At 52.9% G+C, this 25,539-nt stretch overlaps 1 protein-coding gene and 1 long non-coding RNA gene across 10 annotated transcripts; one reads left to right on the forward strand and one right to left on the reverse strand.

Annotated features, from left to right (window-relative positions):
- On the forward strand, positions 243-20,968 carry LOC110261103. The gene is made up of 3 exons (XR_002344913.1): positions 243-358; positions 7,861-7,937; positions 19,768-20,968. It is a non-coding gene; the product is annotated as an uncharacterized LOC110261103 (long non-coding RNA).
- On the reverse strand, positions 9,769-15,160 carry RSG1 (REM2 and RAB like small GTPase 1). 9 transcript variants are annotated; one of them, XM_013999005.2, is made up of 6 exons: positions 14,571-15,160; positions 14,003-14,116; positions 12,203-12,355; positions 11,547-11,671; positions 11,108-11,259; positions 9,769-10,599 (listed from the first exon to the last, which is right to left on the reverse strand). In XM_013999005.2, the coding sequence occupies exons 2-6, from the start codon at positions 14,112-14,114 to the stop codon at positions 10,350-10,352; spliced, it is 792 nt and encodes a 263-aa protein (XP_013854459.2). In that variant the 5' UTR covers positions 14,115-14,116; positions 14,571-15,160; the 3' UTR covers positions 9,769-10,349. The 9 variants fall into 9 exon arrangements, with proteins under 9 accessions (XP_013854459.2, XP_013854458.2, XP_013854464.2 ...); XM_013999004.2 differs by having other exon boundaries at positions 14,003-14,152; positions 14,571-15,159; XM_013999010.2 differs by having other exon boundaries at positions 11,108-11,244; positions 14,003-14,152; positions 14,571-15,122.

A 25,539-nucleotide genomic window follows, 5' to 3' on the forward strand; every position in this document is an offset into this window, starting at 1 on the left:
CAAGAGGGCGGGACAAGAAAACTGAGCTTAGGCCTGGGAGCCGGCAAAGGGGCGTGGCCCGAGGGGGTGGGGCCAGAGGCAGCAGGCAGCGCCGACCGAAAGCTGCGCCTCCTGGTCGTCCGCCAGCGCCTGCTTGACCGGGGAGCTCTCGCAGTTTATCTTGGTGGCCAGGGCGGTTGGCACGTCGGGCAGGAGCCGGGCGATGAGCCGAAGGAAGAACACCACATGCTGGGGAGAAGGGGGGCTCCAAAGAGAGTGATTGCTTTAGCAATCTTAATTTGCCGAGCGCTAAGTGCAAGGCACCATTCTGAGGGTTTCCAGATATTCATTCTTTTAATCATCACAACAACTCTAGGAGGTAAGTAAATTACTTCTCCTGTTTTACCTGAAATCGAAGTATAAAGAGGTTATTTGCCCAAAGGCAGAGAGGTATAATACGAACCCCTTAATATTAGGGACCTTGTTAGAGCTAGAGAAAGAGGATCTTGAGCAAAGGTTGAAGGAGCAAGCTTGCTCCCCTTCCTCCAGGACTGTTGCCAAGGAATAATAATAGTAGTCGTGATATTAATTCACTGAGCACCGACTTGGCTGTGCAAGGGCTTGCCACTGAATCTTCATAGCGACCCTAAGTAGATCTTATTCCGTAATATACCCTTTCTACAGCCAGTTGGCGGCACAGCCTGAACTCGAACCCAGGTCTGTCCATTGCGCGAATGACTGAGCCTGCATCCAAGGCAATGATGCAGCCAGAGGCACAACCATCAGCTTCCAGAAGAAGAGAGTGAGATTACCCTGCACATCGAACCTCGGGTCTTGAACCTCGGGTCTGCAACTGGCACTCCCACCCCTCCCCGCCCTAGAGCCGGGAACTTCCGGGTTGGCAGTACACTCTGCCCTCTAATCTGCCCCTCCAGACTCAGCTTCCCACCCTCCCACTTAGGCCCCCCTCCCCAGGCTCATCGCCCCACCTCCAGATTCAGCATCCCTGTCCCAGGCTGCAAACCCAGGACCCCTCTCCTCAGGCGGGCCCCGCCCTGCCCCAGCTGGTTCTCCCACCTTCAGGGCGTGTGATTGCCCTGGGCAAGGTAAGCTGGAGGTAGGAGAGCCAGCCTGAAGTTGGCTGTGGTGTTCATACTGGTACAGGAGACTTGGCAGCACATCCAAGGTGAAGGTGAAGAGAAAAGCCTGCAGGGGGCTGCAGGGGGGAAGGTCCTCCCGCCTTGCAGGGCCCAGTCTCCTAACTCACCCCCACCTTGGTCCAGTCCCAGCCCTGCAGGCAAGATAAGCCTGTGCCCCAGGATTCTAGCCCTCTGCCCCTATTTCCCAGTCTCTGATCCTGATTTCTAGGCTCAGCCCCCATTTCCCCGTTCCGGAGCCTCCTCCCAGTCTCTGATTTTCATTCCCCCTCTGACCCTGAATTTCCTGCCCTTGCCCCACACTCACATTCATGATGACAGACAGATGGGTCATGGCTTCAATCAGGAGCAGCCAGATCCCAAGGCTCTGGGCCCGGCCGCCTGTACTCACACACGAACTTGTAGGTATCCAGTCAGATCTCCACCCAGTTGCTGAGCAGAGCAAACAGGGGTGCCCGTGGGAAGACTGCCATGAAGATGGGGATGAATCCAAACTGCAGCAGTAGTTGTGGGGTGTTGGGCCAGGGTCACCTCCTCTGCTGGGCAGGCCCCCAGGGACCCTGCTGAGCCACTGCTCACCCATCTCCAGATATTCATCAAACAGGCCCTTGCACTCAGTGAGCTCAGAGTCCTCTTGCCAGTGCCACTGCTCTTGCTCCATTTTGGTGTCCTGCAGCCTGGCCAGCTGTCTCCTATGCCAGCTGCTTCCTGACAATGCCAGGCCAGACAATGTCATTACCATCCTCCCAGTCCCTTAGAGATAGGTACCGATCATTCCCACTTTATAGATGAGGTAACGGAGACTCAGAGACCTTACACAAGGCTCCCCAGGTTATAAATAGTGGAGCCAGACTCAAATCCTGTTGGTTGGACTTAGGAGTCCAGGGCTCTCTTAAATTCTGTGCTTCTTACCTGGCTATTCTCTGTCTCTGGAAGCCCCTTCCCTCTCCAAAATACTAATGGAAATCCCCATTGTACAGGTAAGGAAACTGAGGCTTATTATTATTGGCCACACCCATAGCATGTGGAAGTTCCAGGGCCAGGGACTGAACCTGCGCCACAGCAGGGACCAGAGCTGCTGTGACATGATGCCGCATCCTTAACCTGCTGCACCACAAGGGATCTCAGAGGAAACTGAGGCTTAGAGGGAAGCAAAGCCAGAGCTTAAAGAAGGCAGAACTAGGACTTTTGTCCATGTGTCCTGACTCCCCGTCAGGGGGATTTTCTGCTTTGCTCTCGTAAAAGCCCCCTACCCCAACCTGTGCACCCAGCGCATCCCCTGCACTCATGGCGCAAGGAACTCGTCCACGTTGAGGACCAGTTGTTTGCCCACCATGATGATTAGAGCTGCTGAGTGAGCTCGGAAAGGCAGCCTCTGGGGCCATGCTCTGGTCGGCAGACACATGGCACCTTACTCACCGTATGTAGGTGCTGGCCCCTTACTCCTTGGGGACAGATGCTGCTCTGCCAGACCTGAGGGTGTGATGCCCCCACCCTCCCTCAAGAGCTGGCTCTCCAGGGATACTCACATCCTCGTTCCAGACGCCAAGGTACTGACCAGGGTATCACCGTAAAACTGCAGCCCCAGGAGCTCCCGTTGTGGCTCAGTGGTTGGTGAACCCAGCTAGTATCCATGAGACTTGGGCTCAATCCCTGGACTTGATCAGTGGGTTAGGGATCTGGTGTTGCCCTGAGCTGTGGTGTAGGTTGCAGATGTGGCTTGGATCTCTCGTTGCCATGGCTGTGGTGTAGGACGGCAGCTACATCTTCGATTGGACCCCTAGCCTGGGAACCTCCATATGCCGCAGGTGCGGCCCTAAAAAGACAAACAAACAACAACCAAAAAACTGCAGGCCCATTGCATCTGCTGGCAGTGTGCCCTCCCCTTCTGGAGCTAGGCCACAGCTACACTTCATCCCTTGGCTGACCCCTCTTCCTACGGTGCTCCTGATCCTCTGGCCTCCCATCCATTGAGAGGTAACCCTGGTGACTGGGCTGCCGGGAGGCCTTGTCCCATCACCCCCATTGAGGCTGTTCCCAAGGCCTGTTGGGACCACAGTCCATATCTACGGCTCAACCCGTGAAAAGCCAATGGGCATTTCTGTCCCAGGAAAAGGGAGTCATGCTTCTGGGCAGCAGGTTCCTTTGCTGATTCTCCCTCCCCTTCCTGCCAAATGACAATGGCAATTCCACAGTAACAACACTACCCAGGAATCTAGCCCTTGGGGACTCCTGACCCATCCTTATTGAAATCTGGAAGCTCTCGGCAGGAAGACTCAGCTCTGGTTCATTCTTGTGTCCCCAGCATCCAGTCCAGAGTGCACAGTGGAAAAGACCACCACAAAGATGGCATTGAAACCAAATGTCAGCAATGGGAAGTGGGCGGGCGTGTCAGGCCCGGACCCTTCAGTGAGGGTTGCGTGAATGCATGAGTGCTGGTGTGAGAGTTTCACATTCACCCAGGGATTCGCTGATATATCACAGTTGAGAAAACTGGTGTCTCTTTCTTTAATTTTTTTATGGCTGCACCCACGACATACAGAAATTCCTAGGCCAGGGATTGAATTTGAGCTACGGCTATGAACTATGCCACAGCTGCGGCAACACTAGATCCTTTAACCCACTGCGCTGGGTCAGGGATCAAATCTACACCTCCACAGCAACCTGAGCCACTGCAGTTGGATTCCTTTTTTTTTTTTTTTCTTTGTCTTTTTAAGGGCTACATCTGCAGCATATGGAAGTTCCCAGGCTGGGATCAAATCGGAGCTACAATTGCCGGCCTACACTGCAGCCACAGCAATTAGGGATCCAAGCCACGCCTGCAACCTATATCACAGCTCCTTTACTGAGCGAGGCCAAGGGTCGAACTTTCATCTTCGTGGATACTAGTGGGGTTTGTTACCACTGAGCCACAACGAGAACTCCTGCAGTCGGATTCTTAACCCACTGTACCAAGCAGGAACTCCCACAGGTGAGAAAATCGAAGCCCAGGGAAATCAACGACCAACTTCAAGGTCAACAGTAAGACCTTGGTAGAAATAAACCTACAGGCTCAAGGATGCTGCCACTCTGCTGGGCCACTTCAGTCGGAGGCAGGAGACTTGGTGTTGGGTGGGGGATGGTTCTCACCTGTCTTTGAAGAATGACATATAGAAGGGAGAGGAGTAGAAACTGACAAATAGGAAGATGAAAACTAAAAGTAAAGGCATCTTCACGGAGGGTCTGGATTCTGTGCATCTCTGGGCAAAGGGCAGAGCTGGTCAGTGTTCTATTGAGCGTAGGGGGGCGCACTGGGTCCACTCATATGCTTCTGTCCCCAGTCCACTTTCCTCTAAGACCAGCCAAGGTCCCCTGGCCACTTTTATTTGAGGATGGTTGAGCAGGCTGTGGACACCAAGGCGGGAGCTGCAAGCTCTGAGGTGCAGGGAGCCCTGCATCAGGGTTCACAGTTCCCTGCTGATGCCAGGACACCCCTGCGATCCCCTGCCCTCATTCACCCCACCTGGTGAGCTGCTCAGCCAGCAAGGTACAGACCTGGCCCCAGAGAAGGATCAGTACCAGGCTGAACACAGTGCTGCTGGGATTGGCAATGCTGCCAGCCCAGGCAGAGTGACGGCCATCGCCTGGAGCACAGCCACGTCATGGGTCAGAAGGAACCTGAGGATGCCCACGTTGTGCCTGGAGTCTGGGATGGTGGTTGGTCCCACTCTCCACTGCTCCTGGGGTCACATGAGCTGTATGCTACACTGCTCCAAGAGGTGCCATTCACACCGGCTCTGTTCCTTCAGTGCCTCCTTCCTGCTTTTTCAGTCCTCCAGGAGCTGTTTAACCGATCAATACCCATGTTAAATTATTTCTGTTGAAATATCTAGTCTGGTTTCTATTTTGCTTTTTCTTCTTCCTTTTTAACACCTGCACCTGCGCCATAGGAAGGTCCCAGGTTAGGAGTCAAATTAGAGCGGCAGCTCCTGCCTACGCCACAACCACAGCCACGTGGGCTCCAAGCCTCATCCACGACTGACAACACAGCTTATGGCAACGCCGGATCCTTAACCCACTGAGCAAGGCCAGGGATGGAACCCCAACCTCATGGATACTAGTCCGGTTTGTAACCCACTGAGCTACAATGGGAACTCCCTGCAGTTGGATTCTTTTTTTTTTTTAATTTTTAAATTATAGTGATTTACATTGTTCTGTCAATCAATTTCTGCTGTACAGCAAAGTGACCCAGTCATACATCTATACACACTCTCTTTCCATATTATCTTTCACCATGTTCCATCACAAGTGACTGGACACAGTGCAGTTGGATTCTTTACTTTTTATGTCTTACTTTTTTTGGGGGGGGGTCTTTTTGTCTTTTCAGGGCCGCACCTGTGGCATATGGAGGTTTCCCAGGCTAGGGGTCTAATTGGAGCTGTAGCCGCCGGCCTACGCCAGAGCCACAGCCACAGCAATGCCAGATCTGAGCCACGTCTGTGACCTACACCACAGCTCACGGCAACGCTGGATCCTTAACCCACTGAACAAGACCAGGGATTGAACCCGCAACATCATGGTTCCTAGTTGGATTCATCTCTTGCTGTGCTATGACAGGAACTCCCTATGTGTTTTACTTTTTAATTTATTTTGTATTATAGTTGATTTACAATGTTCTGTCAATTTCTGCTGTACTCCAATTGGATTCTTTTTGTTGTTGTTGTTGTTGTTGTTGCTATTTCTTGGGCTGTTCCCGCGGCATATGGAGGTTCCCAGGCTAGGGGTCGAATCGGAGCTGTAGCCACCGGCCTACGCCAGAGCCACAGCAACTCGGGATCCGAGCCGCGTCTGCAACCTACACCACAGCTCACGGCAACGCCGGATCATTAACCCACTGAGCAAGGGCAGGGACCGAACCTGCAACCTCATGGTTCCTAGTCGGATTCGTTAACCACTGCGCCACGACGGGAACTCCCTCCAATTGGATTCTTAACCCATTGCACCACAGTGGGAATTTTGGGGATTAGGATTTCAGTGCATAAATTTGGGGGCGGGGAACATTCAGTCCACAGCACTCCCCACTTGTAGGGAAGGGCTTGGGGGAGGGAAGAGGAGTCTGGCATGTCCTGACTCTGGGACAAAAGCACCAGGGTTGGGCTCCAGCACATGTACACCCCCACTCCCGCTCCCACGAGCTTCCCTCCAGAGCCCTAAAATCTGTGGGTTCCAGGGTCCTGAAGAAGAAACAAGGCCACCCTTTCCCAATGGTCCCCTCTAGCTCAGCGCCCACCCGTCAACCAGCCTGGGGGCCTCATCACCACCCTTTCCCTCTACGGAGCTTCAGGGCCCACAGTGGGAGCAGCATGGTATTTGCCTTTGAGCTGTTGTGAGGCTTAACCTAACAGTGGGATTTTTGACACCAAAATGGAGAGAAGGCAACTTCCTGACTTCCCGTGGCCTTCTGACACTTCCCAGAATGTCCTCTGTCTCCAAGGCCCTAAGAGAGGGACTTTATCTGCAGTCCAGACCCTCTCCTCGTGCAGGACCTACCACATAATTTGTGGTGTCCAGTACAAACCTATTGAAAAATTAAGAATTTCAAGATGGGGGAGTCCCCGTTGCGGCTCAGCAGGTTAAGGACCCTACATAGTGTCCACAAGGATGCGAGTTCAATCCCTGGTCTTGCTCAGTGGTTTAAGGATCTGGCATTGCTGCAAGCTGCAGTGAAGTTTGCAGACGCGGGTCAGATCCTGCGTTGCTGTGGCTCTAACATAGGCTGGCAGCTGCAGCTCTGATTTGACCCCTGGTCTGGGAACCTCCATATGCCACGGAGAGGCAGATTTCAAGATGGGAAGTTCCAGGAGTTCCCAGCATGGCTCAGCAGAAACAAATCCTACTAGGAACCATGAGATTGCGGGTTTGATTCCTGGCCTTTTTCAGTGGGTTAAGGATCCAGCGTTGCTGTGAGCTATGGTGTAGTTTGCAGACGCGTCTTGGATCTGGCGTTGTTGCGGCTATGGCATAGGCCGGCAGCTGTAGCTCTGATGCGACCTCTAGCCTGGGAACCTCCATATTCCATGGGTGCAGCCCTAAAAAGTAAAAAAAAAAAAAAAAAAAGATGTGGAGTTCCTGCTGTGGCACAGTGAGTTAAGAATCCAACTGCAGGAGTTCCCGTCGTGGTGCAGTGGTTAACGAATCCGACTAGGAACCATGAGGTTTCGGGTTCGGTCCCTGCCCTTGCTCAGTGGGTGAACGATCCGGCGTTGCCGTGAGCTGTGGTGTAGGTTGCAGACGCGGCTCGGATCCCAAGTTGCTGTGGCTCTGGCGTAGGCTGGTGGCTACAGCTCCGATTTGACCCCTAGCCTGGGAACCTCCATATGCCGCGGGAGCGGCCCAAGAAATAGCAACAACAACAACAACAAAAGACAAAAGACAAAAAAAAAAAAAAAAAAAAAAAAAAAGAATCCAACTGCAGCAGCTCTGCCAGCAGAGTGAGTTAAAGGGTTCATCAAGCTCCAGCATTGCTGCAACTTGGATTCAATCCCTGGCCAGAGAACTTCCATGTGCAGCTGGTGCAGCCAGCAACAAAAAAAGAAAGAAAAAAAAAAAGATCAAGATGCCAACAGCAGAGCATTAAACCAGGTGTGGGATCCCGAGTGCAGGGACCTGTGGACAGCACAGGTGCCAGGCCCACAAAGCTGGCCTGAATAGTGTGTACACACCTCTTCTCACTCGCTCTCCACAGGCTGCCAAGAGACCACCCTGCAGGGACAGACACCAGCAAAAGAAGAATTATGGCTTTGCAGCTCCCTCTTCCCTCAGGTGGGTTCCCAGTTCTCTGCACTTTGGTGGAGGCCTCTAGGGAGTGGCCTACTAAATACTAAAGTGGCACTGGGCTTGGGCTCAGAAGGGCTGAGAAAGCAGCGCTGGGATGGCAGGTGGCCAGCTCCAAGACCCGCCCCGTTGCGGCCCCTACGTTGTTCTTATTCAGGAGGAAGGGACTCTTTCACCCCTTTGGGGTACAGGCGAGTGAGGGGTCGACTCTCTGGAGCAGGGCTAACCAGGAGAAAACAGCCCTGCCCTGCTCCACGGTGGGGAGGGCCTGGGTTAGTCCTCTGGAACAACTTCTGGCTCTTGGCTGAGCTGGTGCCCAAGAAGGATGCTGAAGCTTGAAGGCCAGAGAGAACTGGCTGGGATGTGGGATAGCTGGCGCTTACAACACAGGAATCCGAAGCTGGAAAGTCACACTCAGGCCCAGCATCCCACTTTGGTGGGGTAAGGTCTACTGGAGCTAAGAACCGAGGGAAACGGGCCAAAGCGGCATGGAAGGCGGCGGTGGGACACACCATCACCTGGGACCAGAAGCTGGCCTGTGGGCTGTGCTGTCTGTGCAGCCGGGGGTCTGCCCCATGACCTTCCTTCTCCAGGGTATGGGATAAGCTGAGGTATCAGCTCTGAACCTGAGTTGCAGGTAAGAAGGTGCTAAAATCAGTCCTTTAGACCCTGGAAGTTTCAATGAACCTACAGGCAGTGCCCAGCGTGGCCAGACTGGTAAGCAGTGCCAGGCAGGCCATCAGGATGCTTGGTAGCATGAGCCAGGGAGGGCATGTAGGTGCCTCCTGTGTGTATCCGGAGGGAGAAGTAGGGCAGCGTTTTAGGACTGGTGTGTGTGGGCACATGATCGTGTGTATGAGGGTGGAGTGGGCAAATCTATTGGTGCTGCTTTCTCAAAAGGGCCTCTGAGGAGTTCCCGTCGTGGCGCAGTGGAAACGAACCGACTAGGAACCATGAGGTTGCGGGTTCGATCCCTGGCCTCATTCAGTGGGTTAAGGGTCAGGCGCTGCTGTGAGTTGGGTGTAGGTCGAAGACTGGGCTCAGATCTGATGAGGCTGTGGTTGTGGTGGGCAGCTGGAGCTCCAAATGGATCCCTAGCCTGGGAACCTCCATATGCCATAGGTTCGGCCTTTAAAAAAAGAAAAAAGAAAAAAAAAAAGAAGAGAGGCCTGAGAGTCAGCTGGCTGCCCTGGGCATGCAGGGCCCTTCCAGTTGGGTCAGAGGTCAGACTCAGACCAGCCCTCTGCCCAGGGGTCCATCTGTGGGTCTGGAGAGGGTATCACTGAAGAAGTATAAAGGGCCTGCTTTGTAGGCACCTGTCCATCCTTCCCACCTCCCCACCCCCACCTACACCTTAGCCTGCCTTCGCTAGTGACTGGCTGATGGGGCAGGGGCACAAGTTCACTCACCTTCCTGCTCCCTGTTTTCCTGGCCTCCTGCAGGACAGAGCTGCCTGTCAGGCCCACTTACGCCTGACCCCGAACTGGTCCAGTCCCTGGCCCAGTGATGATTTTTGATTCCCCGAGGCTGGCAGGAGCCCTGTCCTGAGCATAGCCTGACAGCTTTATGGTCAAAAAAGGCACTATAGATGAGGGAGGGGCTTCCATCCCTGACACACAGCGGGACTACATTACCCAGCCTCCCCTGCAGCTGTGTGACCATGTGACTAGGTGATGGCCAATGGAATGAGGGCAGAAAGGAGGCCTATCACCCTAGGCCTGGTCCACAGAAACCTGCTGGGTGAACTTCTACCTGCGCTCCTTCCCTGCCTGCTGTCTGACTGGATGTTGATGCCTGGCACAAACTGAGAAGAAACTCATTGAGGATCTCAGGGCCTGGGTCTTTGATGACCGTACAGAGCAGAGCACCCACACGCACTTCACCACCCACTGACGTGAGACATAAAGACGGAAAAAAAATTCTATAAAGTGAAACCACTGAGAGTTCAGGGTTTATCTGGTACAGCAGATGGTGTTACCTCAACTAATACAGGCTTCTGATGGAAGTCACTTGTGGTCCAGGGCCCAGTTGAGGCCCCCACTCCCCAGTCACCCTCCATGGCTGCTGCAGAAGGGGAAGAGCAGCAGGAGGCGGGGGCAGACACCTGAGCCCTCCGGCCCTGCCCACACAGTTCCTCAGTTTCCAGAAGCCCAGAAGTCCTAAGGTGGAGGGAGAAGGCCAGAGGACACCTGATGCCCTCAGCCCTGCCCACCACACTGCAGCGAACGCCACGGGAAAGTGCTACTGGGGCAGAGCCTTCTCAGGCCATCATCCTCCCTGACCAGGCCCCTCTGGCCAGTCCTCAGGATGACACTGATATTCCTGTCCCAACCTTAGGCCCTGGGTCCTGTCCTGGGTCAACTGAGGGTCGGGAGTATCTGCTCATGATGCCACCACACCTCAGCTGGGGGTGTCCTCTGGTGAACTGGGGAGCAGGCCGGCAGCCACCTGGTCCTGGTGCCACAGCTGCTCTGCCAGGCCATTGAGCACGTGGGCAACGTCGGCCAGCCCAGCCCGCCCATCCAGTGTGCGTCCATCCGCCAGTCGCCGCCCTGGCACACTCTTCACTCGCAGGAGGGGCAGCTCCCAGGCCTGCCTGAAGGCTGTGAGGTCACACTCAGGCACGTCCGTGTGCATATACTGGTCAAATCTGGAAGAGGGTCAAGGAGCCTGTCTGGTGTCTCTGCTAACCACCCCATCAAACCCAGCCTGCTCCCTCTTGCCACACACCTAGGGTCTGGGGAAGGCCCTGCAGCAGCCTTTAAGATGAAGCCCGTGGGGGAAGTTCCTGTCGTGGCTCCATGGAAACGAATCTGACTAGTATCCATGAGGACAGAGGTTCAATCCCTGGCCTCGCTCAATGGCTTAAGGATCCAGCGTTGCCGTGAGCTGTGGTGTAGGTCACAGACATGGCTCAGATCCTGCATTGCCGTGGCTGTGGTGTAGGCTGGCAGCTACAGCTCCGATTTGACCCCTAGCCTGGAAACTTCCATATGCCATGGGTGCAGCCCTAAAAAGACAAAAAGTAAGTAAATAAATAAAGATAAAGCCCTTGGGGCTGGAGCCCGTGGCTGGGCCAGGGCAGGGTCCCTGACCCCCTTGCTCCCTGCCTTGCCAAGTGTGGCCCCTGACAGTCCTAGGGGCCACCCAAAGGATACTTGGAGCCGATGACCATCCTGACCACACCAGGGGCCTCGCCTGCTACTCGGGCCAGCTGTCCAGGGAGGTCTTCAAAGGAGGCTCGGTCAGTGAAGGAGAAGAGGAAGAGGAAAGCGTCTGCTTTCTCCTTGCAGGCCTGGGGATGGAGAGGCTGATGCGAGGCTCGTAACCTTGGGACCAGAACCTGCAGGCTGCAGGGCCCTGAAAGTATCAGCACCTCCCTCCTTCCACAGCCTGGCAACCGAGACCGGGAGCAGGGAATGGCTGGTCTCAGGGCAGAGCTCGGGCTGGGGCCCAGTCCCCAGTGCCAGCTCAGAGCTCTCCCAGCAGGGAGCATCCTCAGTCCGTTCATGCCCGATTCTGGCTCCTGCAGACCGGGAAGGCCAGGCTCGGACAAGCAGCCCCTTCTGGACCCACCCAGGCCCACCTGCCACTCACCGGCAGCATGTGATCGAACTTTTTGAGCGCAGACTCCCCGCAGTCCCAGAACTCAAAGCGGAACATGACGACACGGTTGCTGGCCTGCAGCTTGGCCGGCCAAAATACCACGGTGGTCTGGATGCCTGGGGAGGCCGGGGTCAGCCACACAGCATGGGAGAGGCGGAGGTGGAGAGGAGTGGGGGACCAGGAAGGAAGAGGAAGAAGAGATATGGCCCTGCCTTGGTGGGTCCTCTGTCTGATGGGGAAGGCACAGTCCCTGAGGTGGGAGAAATCTCAGTCTGATGGGGGTATCAGCCCTGCCCTGGAGAAGCTGCCAGTCTACCAGGGAGATGCAGCCCTAGCCCTGGCCATGGCAAAGAAGGTTCCAGAATACTGTCAGATGTCGCAGCGTGATGGCCAATCAGCATCCAGTGGAAGGAAATAAGAAAGGAAGATTAGTGTTTCCTGAGCACCTGTGCCCACTCACTGTGAGGCATGTAACCACCACTATCTCTAACACTAACACCACAACAACCCCGAGGGGTTAGTACTATTATCCCTGTTGGACAGAGGAGCCAGTGTAGACTCAGAGGTGAAATGACTTTCCAAAGCTGCAGATAAATGGTGGGGCTGGTGACAAATCCACCCAGGGAAGGCCTCCTAGGGGGACTCACCAGTCGTTTCATGATGCACCACGGGCACCTCCAAGCCAGCCAGCTTGGCTACCAGCGCTGTCTTGCCCACGCCACTCTTCCCAGACACAAAGATCTTGTAGCTGGCAGTGTCAACGGCCACAGGAGGGGGCAGCACTGGTCGCTCGAGCAGCCCTGGGGCAAAGAGGGAGCCAGGTGGGGTCAGAGGGCCAACATGCGCTTGTCCCATCAGACCCTGGGTCATACAACCTCATCTCGCAGGTTTTTTTCAGTGACAATCCACCATTCTCTATATTTGTGACAGAGGCCTGGGACACAAACAGTATCCCCAGAGGAGAAGCTCTGCTAAGAACACCTGTGCTCTGTGAACCGGGCCAGTGCCTACCAAAAAATAACACCTTTTTTTTTTAAGTTTGATGCATGAGATGGTTTTTGTTGATACTATTATTGCATGTTCTAGATTTAAACCTGGTAAAAGCAAGGTTTTTCATAGTTCTTTCCTCAATGGAGAAATATCAGCAAAAGTATTACCATAAATAAACTCCTTAGAATCAATATACTGCGTTCTTGGAGTTCCTCAGTGGGTTCCGAACCTGACTAGTATGGATACGGGTTCGATCCCTGGCCTCGCACAGTGGGTTAAGGATCCGGCATTGCCGCAAGCTGTGGTGTAGCTTGCAGACAGATGCACCTTGGATCTGGTGCTGCTGTGGCTGTGGTGTAGGCTCACCCCTAATCTGGGAACTTCCATGTGCCACAGGTGCAGCCCTAAAAAGAAAAAGTATGTGTGTGTATCTCGAGATGTTTATGAATGCTTTTATTTATTTTTTTTTTGTCTTTTTTTTTTTTTTTTTTTTTTGCCATTTCTTGGGCCGCTCCTGCTGCATATGGTGGTTCCCAGGCTAGGGGTCAAATCGGAGCTGTAGCCACCAGCCTATGCCACAGCCACAGCAATATGGGATCCGAGCCACGTCTGCAATCTACACTACAGCTCATGGCAACGCCGGATCCTTAACCCACTGAGCAAGGGCAGGGATTGAACCTGCAACCTCATGGTTCCTAGTCGGATTCATTAACCACTGAGCCACGATGGGAACTCCTTTATGAATGCTTTTAATTTAAAACTTGTGGAAAAAAACAACCAACCAAAGAAAACAGAGAGTTCTCCCTGTGGCATAATGGGTTAATGATTTAGCTTGTCTCTGGGGCAGTGGGGGAAAAAAAGGAGGAAAAAAAAAAAAAAACAGTCTAAACTGACACATCTATAGGTGTGAGACCTGGAAGCCCTAAAGTACAGGCTGCCCTCTCACTCTGGTCTTAGGCCCCCTGGAGCTTTGCGTCTCCTGGCCAGAGCTGGCCTCATGCTGATGGCCAGGCCCCTTCCTGGGTGAGTTAGTTTCATCCTGAGGACCATGAATGTCTTATCCTGGAGACAGCAGGGCATGGAAGAGTCTTTTCTCTGTACACCCAGGGATCCTGGACAAGCCTGCTATGTGCCGTTGAGACGGTTCAACTGGAGTCCATTGTATAAAGTGCCCAGCAGAGGGCCTGGCACTAGGCGAGGGGCTCAGTCAACAGCCTCTCTGGTGACAGTGGTTCTTGGCAGGGTTTCGGTTGTTTCCATGTTCCTGGCTCTGAGGATGGAATTAGCTCTAAGGAGATTTGGGGGTGGGCTCCGAGGACAGGGGTCCCCAAAGCTGAGGAGTATAGTGGAGCAGGCCCTCATTGCTCTGCTTCTCTGCTTCCCCACAGGGGAGGGACAGGTGACACTATTCTCCCCAGGGAAGGACAGGTGGCAGCCTGGGGGAGGAGGGTGCTTACCAAATACACGCCGGCGGTTCTTGCGCAGGATGCAGGCCAGGTACTCCTTGCCCTCAGCGCTCTCGTGCCAGTCTGGGACAATCACTGAGCCCGGGGTGGGTGGTCTGGCCATGGCTGGGCAACCCAACAGGGAGGGGAGATGGCAGAATGCTGAGAGTAGGAGATGGGAGAGGGCCACTGTCCCAAGCTGTACCTGTGATCCCTCTTCATCTGCCCAGGGACCCTCCAGGAGCCCTAACTCCCTCCTCAGGGGGTGGAGGAGCCCCACTCCTCTTATCCTAATTTTGGTATCCAAGCTCCCTTTCAATATCCTGAGGGGTGACACACCCAGACAGAGCAATTCCATGGCCCTTTTTCCTCTGCACTGCTCCCTGGCCGACAGCCATCCCATTGTTGCCCGGAGAGCTTTAACACACCTCCTCGCTCCCTAGTCCCCCCCTACTGGGGGAGGCGGCCACAGTCGCACAGCCCTGCTTCTCCTCTACCTCCTCGATTCCGACTCCCAAGGCCACCCAGCCCTCACCATCAGCAGTCCCGGCGGGCGAACGGGCCCAAGTGGAGACTGTACCTTTAAAAACTCGTCCCGCTCTCCCGCCCGCCGGGCCTGCTTCCGCCCAGCTTGCAACCAAGCTGCAACTAGCTTCAGCTCCCGCTGCCCTCCCTGGCGCGCGTGCAGGAGGCGCATGTGCGGTGCTGTTGTCATGGAGACGTCGGGGGCGGGGTTGGGCTGCCGGGTGGCCCGCAGGGCTGGTCTCTCCTAAATTTGCTGCTACCACCTCGCAGAGACACGCTGAACAAGGACCCTCCCCCCGTGGGCCCTTCGGCCTATCCTCTTCTCCATTGCTCAGTCTGGGCCCCAGTCTTTCCTCCAAAACTTGATCAATCCCCCTTCTCCAGGAGCCTTCCCTGCCTCTTTGTGCCCCAGTTTCGTCTTCTATAAAGTGGAGGTAAAATACTACTACTTCCTAGGGTTCTTTACAGCAATGCCTGGTCCACAGCAGTGCTCAGTAAGTTTACTTATTATTAATCCTGCTCAGTAGGAACTTGAGGTGAATTAAACAACTATGGCGAAAACAAAAACAAAAAAAAACAAAACTATGGCTTCACAGATGGGAGGAAAAGCTGCTGAGAGAGGTCAAGGGATTTGCTCAGGTTCTTAAAAATGAATCAGAGGCCTTCCAGTCACTGATGGATGGATTGATTGATTGATGTCACTCATTCGACAAGTAACTTATGAGCCCCTACTGCGGGCCTGGCCTTTTCCAGCTGCTGGGAAGGCAACGGCAGCAAAAAGTCACCACGCTCCTGGAGCTGATGTTTCAGCACTGAGCCCCTCTCCACTGTTCCAACACTGGGCATGGGGCCTGTTCGTTACTCAGAAGATGGGTGCTCAGTAAATGCCTGGTAGTTGGACAGGATGCAGGTGGCTCATTACTGAGAGGTTGTCTGTTACACTTAATTTTTATCAGTATTTTCTTGCCATACCTTCAAGTAGGGCAAATCACTGTTTTGTAAGGAATAATCTAGAAGTTAACCCTTATTGAAGGCCAGTTTAGTTACTGCCAGCCGGTGGGGGCTCTACAGAGGTTAGCTCATTTAATTCTAGAAACACACCCATGGAGGACCTATTATCCCTCGTTTCTTTCATAGATGGGGAAATTCAGAGATGATGTGATTGTCTGACGTCACCACAAACATGGTCAGTGGGAAAACGAGACTCAGAACCCAGGGTTTTGGATTCTGAAGGACATCTCTGTTTGGTCAGATTGGGTCTTCTGTGATTTTTTTTTTTTTTTTTTTTTGTCCTTTTAGGACCGCACCTGTGGCAATTGGGGTTCCTAGGCTAGGGGTCTAATCGGAGCTATAGCCGCCAGCCTACGCCACAGCCATAGCAACTTGGGATCTGAGCCGCGTCTGCCACCTACACCACAGCTCACGGCAACGCCGGATCGTTAACCCACTGAGCAAGGCTAGGGATCGAACCCCAAACCTTATGGTTCCTAGTCGGATGCATTAACTACTGAGCCACGACGAACTCCTGGGTCTTTTGTTTTTTTAAGGCCACATCCAAGGCATATGTCAGTTCCTGGGCCAGGGATTCAATCCAAGCCATAGCTGCAGCAACACCAGATCCTTTAACCCACTGTGCCCAGCCGAGGAATCAAACCCTCACCTCTTCAGCAACCCAAGCCACTAAAGTCAGATTCTTAACCCACTGCACCACAGCAGGAACCCGGGTTTTGTGTTTTTAAAACTTGCCCCCAGGAGTTCCCATTGTGGCGCAGTGGAAACGAATTCCACTAGGAACCTTGAGGTTGCAGGTTCAATCCCTGGCCCCCCTCATGGCTCAGCAGTTAACAAAGCTGACTAGGAGCCAAGAGGATGCGGGTTTGATCTCTGGCCTCACTCAGTGGGTTAAGGATCTGGTGTTGCTGTGAGCTGTGGTGTAGGTCGTAGATGCAACTTGGATCCCGAGTTGCAGCGGCTGTGCTGTAGGCTGGCAGCTGTAGCTCCAATTTGACCCCTAGCCTGGGAACTTCCATATGCTGTGAGTGGAGCTCTAAAAAGCCAAAAAGAAAAAAAAAGAAAAAAGAAAAGAAAAAAACCCATTCCTACAGGATTCTTCGACTGAGCAGGGCCCTGTAGGGCTCCTGGGCACATAAGCCTTTCTGTGCCTCCATTTCTTGTTTTTAGGGAAAAAGCTTTAGCCTCCAAGACCTTCCTGAGTTCCAGAGGGCAGGTTCAAACAGTTGCTAATCAGGAAAGGGGGGTGGGGGTGGGGGAGAGGATGCAGAGACAAAGGAGGAGCAGTCAAGAAACCATGGTGCAGTCTTGGGACAGGGTCCTGGTTCCTCTTCAAGGGATATACATAACAAGATCTTCTGCAGAATTAAACCCCCCAACAACTGAAAACTAGAGAGGAGGACCACCAGAACCAGTCCTGGGGCCACCAAACACCAACTCTGAAGAGGAATGAAAGCATGCATCTACCCTGATCCTTATCTGTGACCCTGTTTTCTACTCCCAAACTTACAAAACCACTTTCTGTTCTTTCCCAAAGGAGGGCACGGTCTTTAGGGCATTAGCCTGCTCCGGTCTCCTTTGTCTGGCAAAGCAGTAAAGCTATGTTTTTCTCCTTTGCCCAAAACTCTGTCTCTGTGTTTCTATTTGGCACCAGTGGACAGAGGCTGAGTTTCCGCAACAATTCTGCAGCCTGAAACCATTGCCCATAATCCCAGGTCACTCAGTTCCTGCTGCATCTGTCCAGACTCAGGGTTATCCACAGCTATGTGAAGCTCGCATTGTGGACCAGGAGTGCCTCGGCAGCAGAGTTCAGGTCTGACTTATCTCTGGGTTTCCAGACTTCACATCCAGCCCTTCCCTGGCTTGGCCTGTGGAGGGCTCAGGAGAGTGTGAGGAAAGGGAGCAACTTGGCAGAATGAGCTTGCTAATTATCCTGGAGCCAGATAAGAGGTGAAGTCCCCTTGGGCGCAGAGAGGGAGGCTGGCAGTCGGAGGAGCTAGTGGCCAGAGGCTTGGGGGAATCAGTCTTCACCACCCTCAGGAGCCCATGGAGAGGACTTCAGTGGGCATCAGGAGCCTGTTCAAAACAGGGATTCTTGGGCATTCCCATCGTGGCTCAGCAGAAACTAATCTAACTAGAAACCAGGAGGATGCAGGTTTGATTCCCTGGCCTTGCTCAGCAGGTTAAGGATCCAGCGTTGCTGTGAGCTGTGGTGTAGATTGCAGACTCAGCTTGGATCCAGAGTTCCTGTGGCTGTGGCATAAGCTGGCAGTTGCAGCTCCTATTGGACCCCTAGCCTGGGAACATCCATATGCCACAGGTGCAGCCCTAAAAAGACAAAACAACAGCAAAAACACCACAGGGATTCTTGGGCCTTGACCCCCAGAGATTTTGCTGGGGGGGTGGCGGTGGGTGGAATGGGTCTGTGAGCCTGCACATTCAACAAGAATAGTGGGCAGTTCGGAAGTTGGGTTCTGTATCTGTCTGCTTGGGCTGCCATACAGAGCACCACAGACTGGGTGGCTTAAACAAACAGAACTTTTTTCTCACAGTTCTTGCTGCTGGAAGTCCAAAATCAAGGTGCAAGCAGGGCTGGTTTCTAGTGGAGACTTTCCTCCTGGCTTGTAGGCAGCTGCCTCCTCACTGTGTCCTCACGCGGCCTTTCCTCTGAGTACTCACACCTTTTCTGTTGCTTCCTCCTTTGGGAAGGACACCAATAATACTGGATTAAGGCTCCACCCTTTGACCTCTTTTTTTTTTTTTTTTTGTCTTTTTGCCATTTCTTGGGCCGTTCCCACGGCATATGGAGGTTCCCATCAAACAGGCTAGGGGCTGAATCGGAGCCATAGCCACCAGCCCACGCCACAGCCACAGCAATGCGGGATCCAAGCCGCGTCTGCAACCTACACCACAGCTCACAGCAACGCCGGATCCTTAACCCACTGAGCAAGGCCAGGGATCGAACCCGAAACCTCATGGTTCCTAGTCGGATTCGTTAACCATTGCGCCACAACGGGAATTCCCAATTTTTATTTTTTTTAATTTTTATTTATTTATTTATTTTGTCTTTTTGCCATTTCTTGGGCCGCTCCTGCAGCATATGGAGGTTCCCAGGCTAGGGGTCCAGTCGGAGCTATAGCTGCCAGCCTACACCAGAGCCACAGCAACGCAGGATCCGAGACGTGTCTGCAACCTACACCACAGCTCACAGCAACGCCGGATCCCTAACCCACTGAGCAAGGCCAGGGATCGAACCGGCAACCTCATGGTTCCTAGTTGGATTCATTAACCACTGCGCCACGACGGGAACTCCTTTATTTTTATTTTTCCTTTGACCTCATTAAACTTAATTATGTCCTTAAGGCCCTACCTGTAAATAAGTTGCATTTGGGGTTAGGACTTTAATATATGGATTTTGGGAGTGGTGGTTGGGCAACACAGTTCAGTCCAAAACAAGCCCCAAAGACCTCCCTTACATAATCACCACTGCTGGGGATGGGAGGCCAGTCAACAGTTGGCACTTGAGAGGGCTGCGGTGGGAACTGCATTTCAGAAAGATGCTATGAAGAGTTTCTGTTGTGGCTCAGCGGTAAAAACCCAACTAGTATCCATGAGGATGTGGGTTCAGTCCCTGGCTCTGCCGGTTAAGGATCCAGCGTTGTTGTGAACTGTGGTGTAGGTCGCAGACGCAGCTCAGATCCTGTGTTGCTGTGGCTGTGGCATAGGCTGCTAGCTCTGATTCGACCCCTAGCCTCCCGGGAACTTCCATATTCCGCAGGTACAGCCCTTAAAAAGAAAAGGAAGGAAAAAAAAAGAAGGATGCCATGAACATGGTTTAGTGAATTCCTCTCTCCCGTGGTCATTTGATCATTAAATTGTGTGTCCTTGTAAAGGTCTCCTCTGGGTCTCAGGTGAAACAGCTGGACCATCTACCTAAAGGCCCTTCTAGTGCAGAAATTTGTTTTTTTGTTTTGTTTTTATTTTTGTTTGTTTGTTTATTGGCTTTTTAGGGCCACACCTGAGGCATATGGAGAGTCCCAGGCTAGGAGTCAGATTGGAGCTACAGCTGCCAGCCTACACCACAGCTCACGGCAACACCAGATCCTTAACCTGCCCAGTGAGGCCAGGGAGTGAACCTGCAACCTCATGGTTACTAGTCAGATTCGTTTCCACTGAGCCACAATGGGAACTCCAGAACCTTCTGATCAATCCATTTCTTCGTGGCTTGGTCTACCCCTCAGATTGAGCACCTCCTGGACAAGTCTCTACAAAGCCTCAAGCGGAAGATTTGTCAAGGCAAGGACACAGGTGGCCAGGTGGGCAGACATACATAGAGACACGAGGAGCTGGAGGGTGGGGTGTGGGCAGGGGGGTGCCCAGGGAGTGGACGTGGAGAAGGGATACCATCAGATTCCTGTTTCCACCTCTCGCCTGGACGCTGCCTCTGGGGCGCTGCACAGGTCCCAGAGCAATCTTTCTGCAACAGAAAGCCAGCACTACCACAGCCCTGACTACATCTTTCAGCAGTTTTCACTGTGCTCGGAATAAAATCCAAACTCCATGCCTTCAAAGCCTGTGACTGGCCTCTGACTGAGACAGGCTGGGACCTGGGACCTGGGACACTTGCTGCAGTGGCTGCAATGCTTGGACCTGGATGAACATCTCCTTGAGCAACAAAATACAAAAAAAAAAAAAAAAAAACTATAAGGAAGTAAAAGTAACTGCAGACATGTGCGGCGGGGCCAGTTATGAGCAAGAAGATACAAAAAACCCCTCAAAACACCAACTGCCACCTCCGAAGAGCCAAGAGCAAAAGCGGGTACCATGCCTGCCCCCTGCACACGACACCACCAAAGGCCTGGGCCGACCACCAAAGCCACCTCTCTGACCCAACCCTTGGACTTCACCCCATATAAGGAACACCCCCCACTCCCCCCACTCCCCGCATCGAGCAAGGGAACCTATTGTTTGTTTTTGCTCCCCCTGCTGTATCAGGGGCCCCCAGTAAAGGCTTGCCTGGCCTCTTATCAATTTTTATTGATTAAGGAAGGTCAAGAACCCAGGCCGGTAACATGAGCACCTCTTGCTTTCATTTCAACCACCACCTTCTTCCCCGGGGCCTGCTGCACTCCAGCGACCCTGGCCTTTTTCTGTTCCCACTTAGGGCCTTGTGTTGCACTCCCCATCCCCGGAGCTCTCAGCACCACCCCCGGTGACTCACCCAGTGGATGGCTGCTTCCCCTCAAAGTCAATGTTACCAGCACAGAAGCCTTCCACCATGACCACTCAAGGGTTTGCTCCTGCAACCCAGGCTCACTTTCACATCATCCTGAAATGTTTTCGATCCTGAAATTTTAAAACGTATGGTCTGTCTCCCTCACCTAGGATGAAAGCTAGGATTGAGGCTCGGCTTTCTTTTTTTCTTTTTTTTTTTCTTTTTTTGTCTTTTTGCCTTTTCTAGGGCCACTCCCACGGCATTCCCAGGCTAGGGGTCTAATTGGAGCTGTAGCCACAGGCCTACGCCAGAGCCACAGCAACGCAGGATCTGAGCCACGTCTGCGACCTACACCACAGCTCACGGCAACACCGGATCCTTAACCCGCTGAGCAAGGGCAGGGATCGAACCGGCAACCTCATGGTTCCTAGTCGGATTCGTTAACCACTGCACCACAATGGGAACTCCGCAGCTCGGCTTTTTGTTGTGTTATATCCCTGTACTAGTTTCCTGGAACTACAATAATCAAGTACCACAGGCTGGGTGGCTTAAACAACAGACATGCATTTTCTTAGTTCTGGATGTTAGAAATCTAAGATCAAGATCAAGGTGTTGGGAGGGTTATTTCCTTCTGAGGGCTGAGAGGGAAGGGTCTGTTCCAGGACCCTCTCTTTGGCTTTTCAGTGGCCATCTCCCTGGGTCTTCACATCGCTTTCCCTCTGTGTAAGTCCCTGTCTGCTTTCCTCTCTCTCTCTTTCCCCCCCCTTTGGCTGCACCTGCAGCACACAGATGGTTCCTGGCCAAGGATCAAAGCTGCACCACAGCAGTGACCCAATTGGCTGCAGTGACAGCGCTGGATCCTTAACCTGCTGCTCCACAGAACTGTTTCCTCTTCTTATACCAGTCAAATTCTCGTAGGGTCCACCCTAATGACCTCATTTCACTTTAATCACCTGATTTCCAAATAGCACATTCTGAGGTGCTAGCGTTTGGGACATCAACATAGGAATTTTTTTCAGGGTGAGGGAGACATAATTCAGCCCATAACAACCCCTACTACCTAGGGTAGGTCTGAAATAAAATATAGTAAAAATTGGAAGCCCCCATGGCACAGTGGGTTAAGAATATGGCATTGCTGCAGCTGTAGCAATGGTTGCAATTGTGGCACAGATACAATCCCTGGTCTGGGAACTTCCACATGCCATGGATGCGGCCAAAAAAACAAACAAAAAGAAACAAAAAAACACCCAAAGAAACAAAGAAAAACAGCCTTAATGAAAGTGAGCTGACTGACAGTGGCTACAGTGTGGAGAATGGCCTAAAGAGGATGAGCTTGGAAGAAGGGCCAGTTAGGAAGCAGGGTGAGGAGTTCCCGTCGTGGCGCAGTGGTTAATGAATCCGACTAGGAACCATGAGGTTGTGGGTTCAATCCCTGGCCTTGCTCAGCAGGTTAAGGATCTGGCATTGCTGTGAGCTGTGGTGTAGGTTGCAGACGCAGCTCGGATCCTGCGTTGCTGTGGCTCTGGTGTAGGCTGGCAGCTACAGCTCCGATTTGACCCCTAGCCTGGGAACCTCCATATGCCGTGGGAGTGGCCCAAGAAATAGCAAAAAAAAAAAAAAAAAAAAAGGAAGCAGGGCGAATATTCTAGGCACTAGTGGATGAGGACGTGTATTTGTCAAATATTTATGAGCACTCTCGAGTGCCAGGGCAGACACTAGGAAGACAAGTGAAAGAGTTACAAGCTTTGCCTTGTGTGTTCCACACTCTGGTGGAGACAAACGAGCAGGGCAGTAGAGAGGATTCTAATCGGCAGATTTAAAATGTCCAGATTCCCTTTGAATATAGGATGTGGGGCTGGAGCTGCTTAAGCATCCCCCAGGCAGTTCTTTTTAGGCTGGGATGAGACAGGCCTGGGCTTGGCCGCAAGGCTGGTGTCCTTTACTTGGACAGCCTCATGTGTCACTCCCCTGCTTAGAACCCCCTAAGGACTTGCCACTGTACCTAATGTCCACATCTCTCCTCACCGTGGCCTGCAAGGCCCACCTATGCACTCTGCCCCCCTCCTCAATACGGTAGCACATACGCTCTTCTCCTTGAACTTGTCAAGTTCACACCAAACTCAGGGCCTTTGTTCTTGCTGTTCCCTCTGTGTGGAATCAAAGGCTCTTCCCCTCCGTTGTCCGTGGCTGCTGTTTCTTACTTTCAGGTTTCAGCTGAAGTGCTCCTCCCAGAAAGCCTGCTCAGATGAGCCCAACCCCATCATACTTTGTCACATTCTATTTTCTTTCTTTTTTTTTTCTTTTTGTCTTTTTAGGGTCGCATCTGTGGCATATGGAAGTGCCCAGGCTAGGGATCAGAGCTATAGCTGCTGGCCTACACCACTGCCACAGCAACATGGGATCCGAGCTGCGTCTGCAACCTACACCACTGCTCCCGGCAATTATACCACAGCTCCCGGCAATGCCGGATCCTTAACCCACTGATGGAGGGCAGGGATTGAACCTGCGTCCTCGTGGATGCTAGTTGGATTCATTTCTGCTGAGCCACAGTGTCAATTCCCACATCCCATTTTCTTTATGGTATTCATCTGGAATAATCTTGCTTAGTTGTCCACATATGTGTCTGTCCCTTCTCCCCACCCTCTGCTGAAATGTAAACTGCACAGGGCAGGGAAAGGCCTGGCACACGGCAGGTACTATATATTTGCTTAATGCAGGAATTTGTGCTTGCTAGACACCTCCTCCTCCACCTCCACTTGGCCACCAGAGACTGATTTTTCTTCCTATGTTTTATTTCCGCATCCACTCTTCATTGTAGAGAGGGTTCTGGCATCCACGGCTGGGGTCTGCCTCTTGTCCTCCAGCTCCGGGTCATTCTCCAGTTCTGCCCTGTTCACTCCGGTCACACTCATTTCAAGGCTCTGGAGGGGTCAGTTAGGCCCAGATCACTGCTCCCTCCACTGGAAGACCCTTATCTTTCCTTCCTCCAGCACTTGCCAGAATCCCTCTCATCTTTGGTTCTTGTGGATTCAAGTACTTCATCTGACTCCTCTCCTTCTAACTGGAGCAAGTACAAGTTTTTAGCTCCAATGATTCGGACACTTAAGAAACAGAGCTTTAGGAGTTCCCGTTGTGGCTCACTGGAAATGAATCCGACTGGTACCCTTGAGGACCCCTGGCCTCGCTCAGTGGGTTAAGGATCTGGCGTTTCTGTGAGCTGCGGTATAGGTCGCAGATGCGACTCAGATCCCATGTTGCTGTGACTGTGGTGCAGGCCGGTGACTGCAGCTCCAATTGGACCCCTAGCCTGGGAACCTCCATATGCTGCAGGTGCAGCCCTAAAAAAAAAAAAGGAAAAAAAAGAAACAGAGCTTTGTTTCCTCCACCTCAATTTAATCTGTCTCTGCTATGCAGACATTTTAATCCGGCAATTTCCTGGTAAACTTAAGTTCAGTGACGCCTCATTCTCTACAGCTTAACCACTCAGTCTCTTCAAAGCTGTATCTCTTTGTCTCCCACTCCTGTGGCCCTGGGGCTCACGTTCAGTGGGGTGATGGGGAAGCGCTTACCCAAATGCCAGGGAAGCCTGGCAGAGTGGGAAGGCGGGCACACACTCCTCAGACGTCATCTTTTCTGGGCCTGTGTGGGCCTCCTGCTCCAGAGAGAACTTTCCTCTGTACGTTTGCCCTGGCCTTATCCATGCTGCCTGTGTCGGGGGTGTTCTCTCCTCCTTTCGTGAATTCTGGTTATGTGCTTCTTCTGTCCCTGCTACATCTGAGAGGATGATCTCTGGTCATGACATTGTCCTCAGGCCTGAATACCAGCTCCTCTGGACATGTCAGCCCCCACCCCCCACCCCCTGCAGCTCTTCTGCACCCTTCCTGGAGTGCAGCGAGTCTGTCTTCCCAGTCTGAGGCCAGAAGTCCACATATCCTGCACGACTGACCGCCAGAGGCCAGGCCTGGACCCCACACATCTGGCATCTCCCAGAAAGGCTCTCTCCTCATCTGCCCTCGGCCCCAGTTTAGCAGAGCGAGGCCAGGACACGGGAGAGCAACTTCCTAGTTCTCTGGCTTCTTCTTAGCTGTCCCGCTCCTGCTGGCTGCTGTGCTACCAACTCCACCTTCTTCCTATCTTTTTAGCATGACATACCTGGACTGCCTTTTGGCCTCAGAAGTTCAGGATTTGTCATTTTTGTTCAGCCCAAGGTGACCTCTCTCTGGTTTGTGATGAGGTTGTCAGCTCCTCCAGGGGTGGGCCTCTTTTCCATTCATCTGTGTCCAGTGCCCCAGGTGTCAGGACACATGCAGGGAACACACGCTGAGAATGAGTGATCCCCAGGACAGTCCTGGGCCCTTGCAGCCTTGCCGATGAGTGGGCAGCAGCCCAGGTCCCTGGGGCAGGAGCACCCTTCTTTTCCCAGGGCTTCTACCTGTAAGGCTTGGCCTTCAGCACTCCTTCTCTTCCTTGCAGTGAGTGGACAGTCTCCCTGGTGGGGGTGTGATACACTTTGCCAGGTTGGCTCAGATTTGTGCATACTAACAGGGCCTGGGCCCAGAGTCCAGCCCCTGGGGAAAACACTGGCCTTCCCATTGTTGGGGGCTGGAGCAGAGTGTGGATGGGTCAGCCTGGGGATGGAGCTCAGAAGAACACCAGAGGCCAGAGAAGTGGTCCTCCCAGGGCTTTACCTGCAGAGGTAAAGGAGAAATGGACATTTTTCTCCTCCAGACAATTCACTTTACTTCTTCTTCATATAAAAGTTCCTAGGCTAGAGGTTGAACCAGAGCTGCAGCTGCCG

Source organism: Sus scrofa, chromosome 6 (assembly GCF_000003025.6).
Source record: "Sus scrofa isolate TJ Tabasco breed Duroc chromosome 6, Sscrofa11.1, whole genome shotgun sequence".
Lineage (NCBI taxonomy): Eukaryota > Metazoa > Chordata > Mammalia > Artiodactyla > Suidae > Sus > Sus scrofa.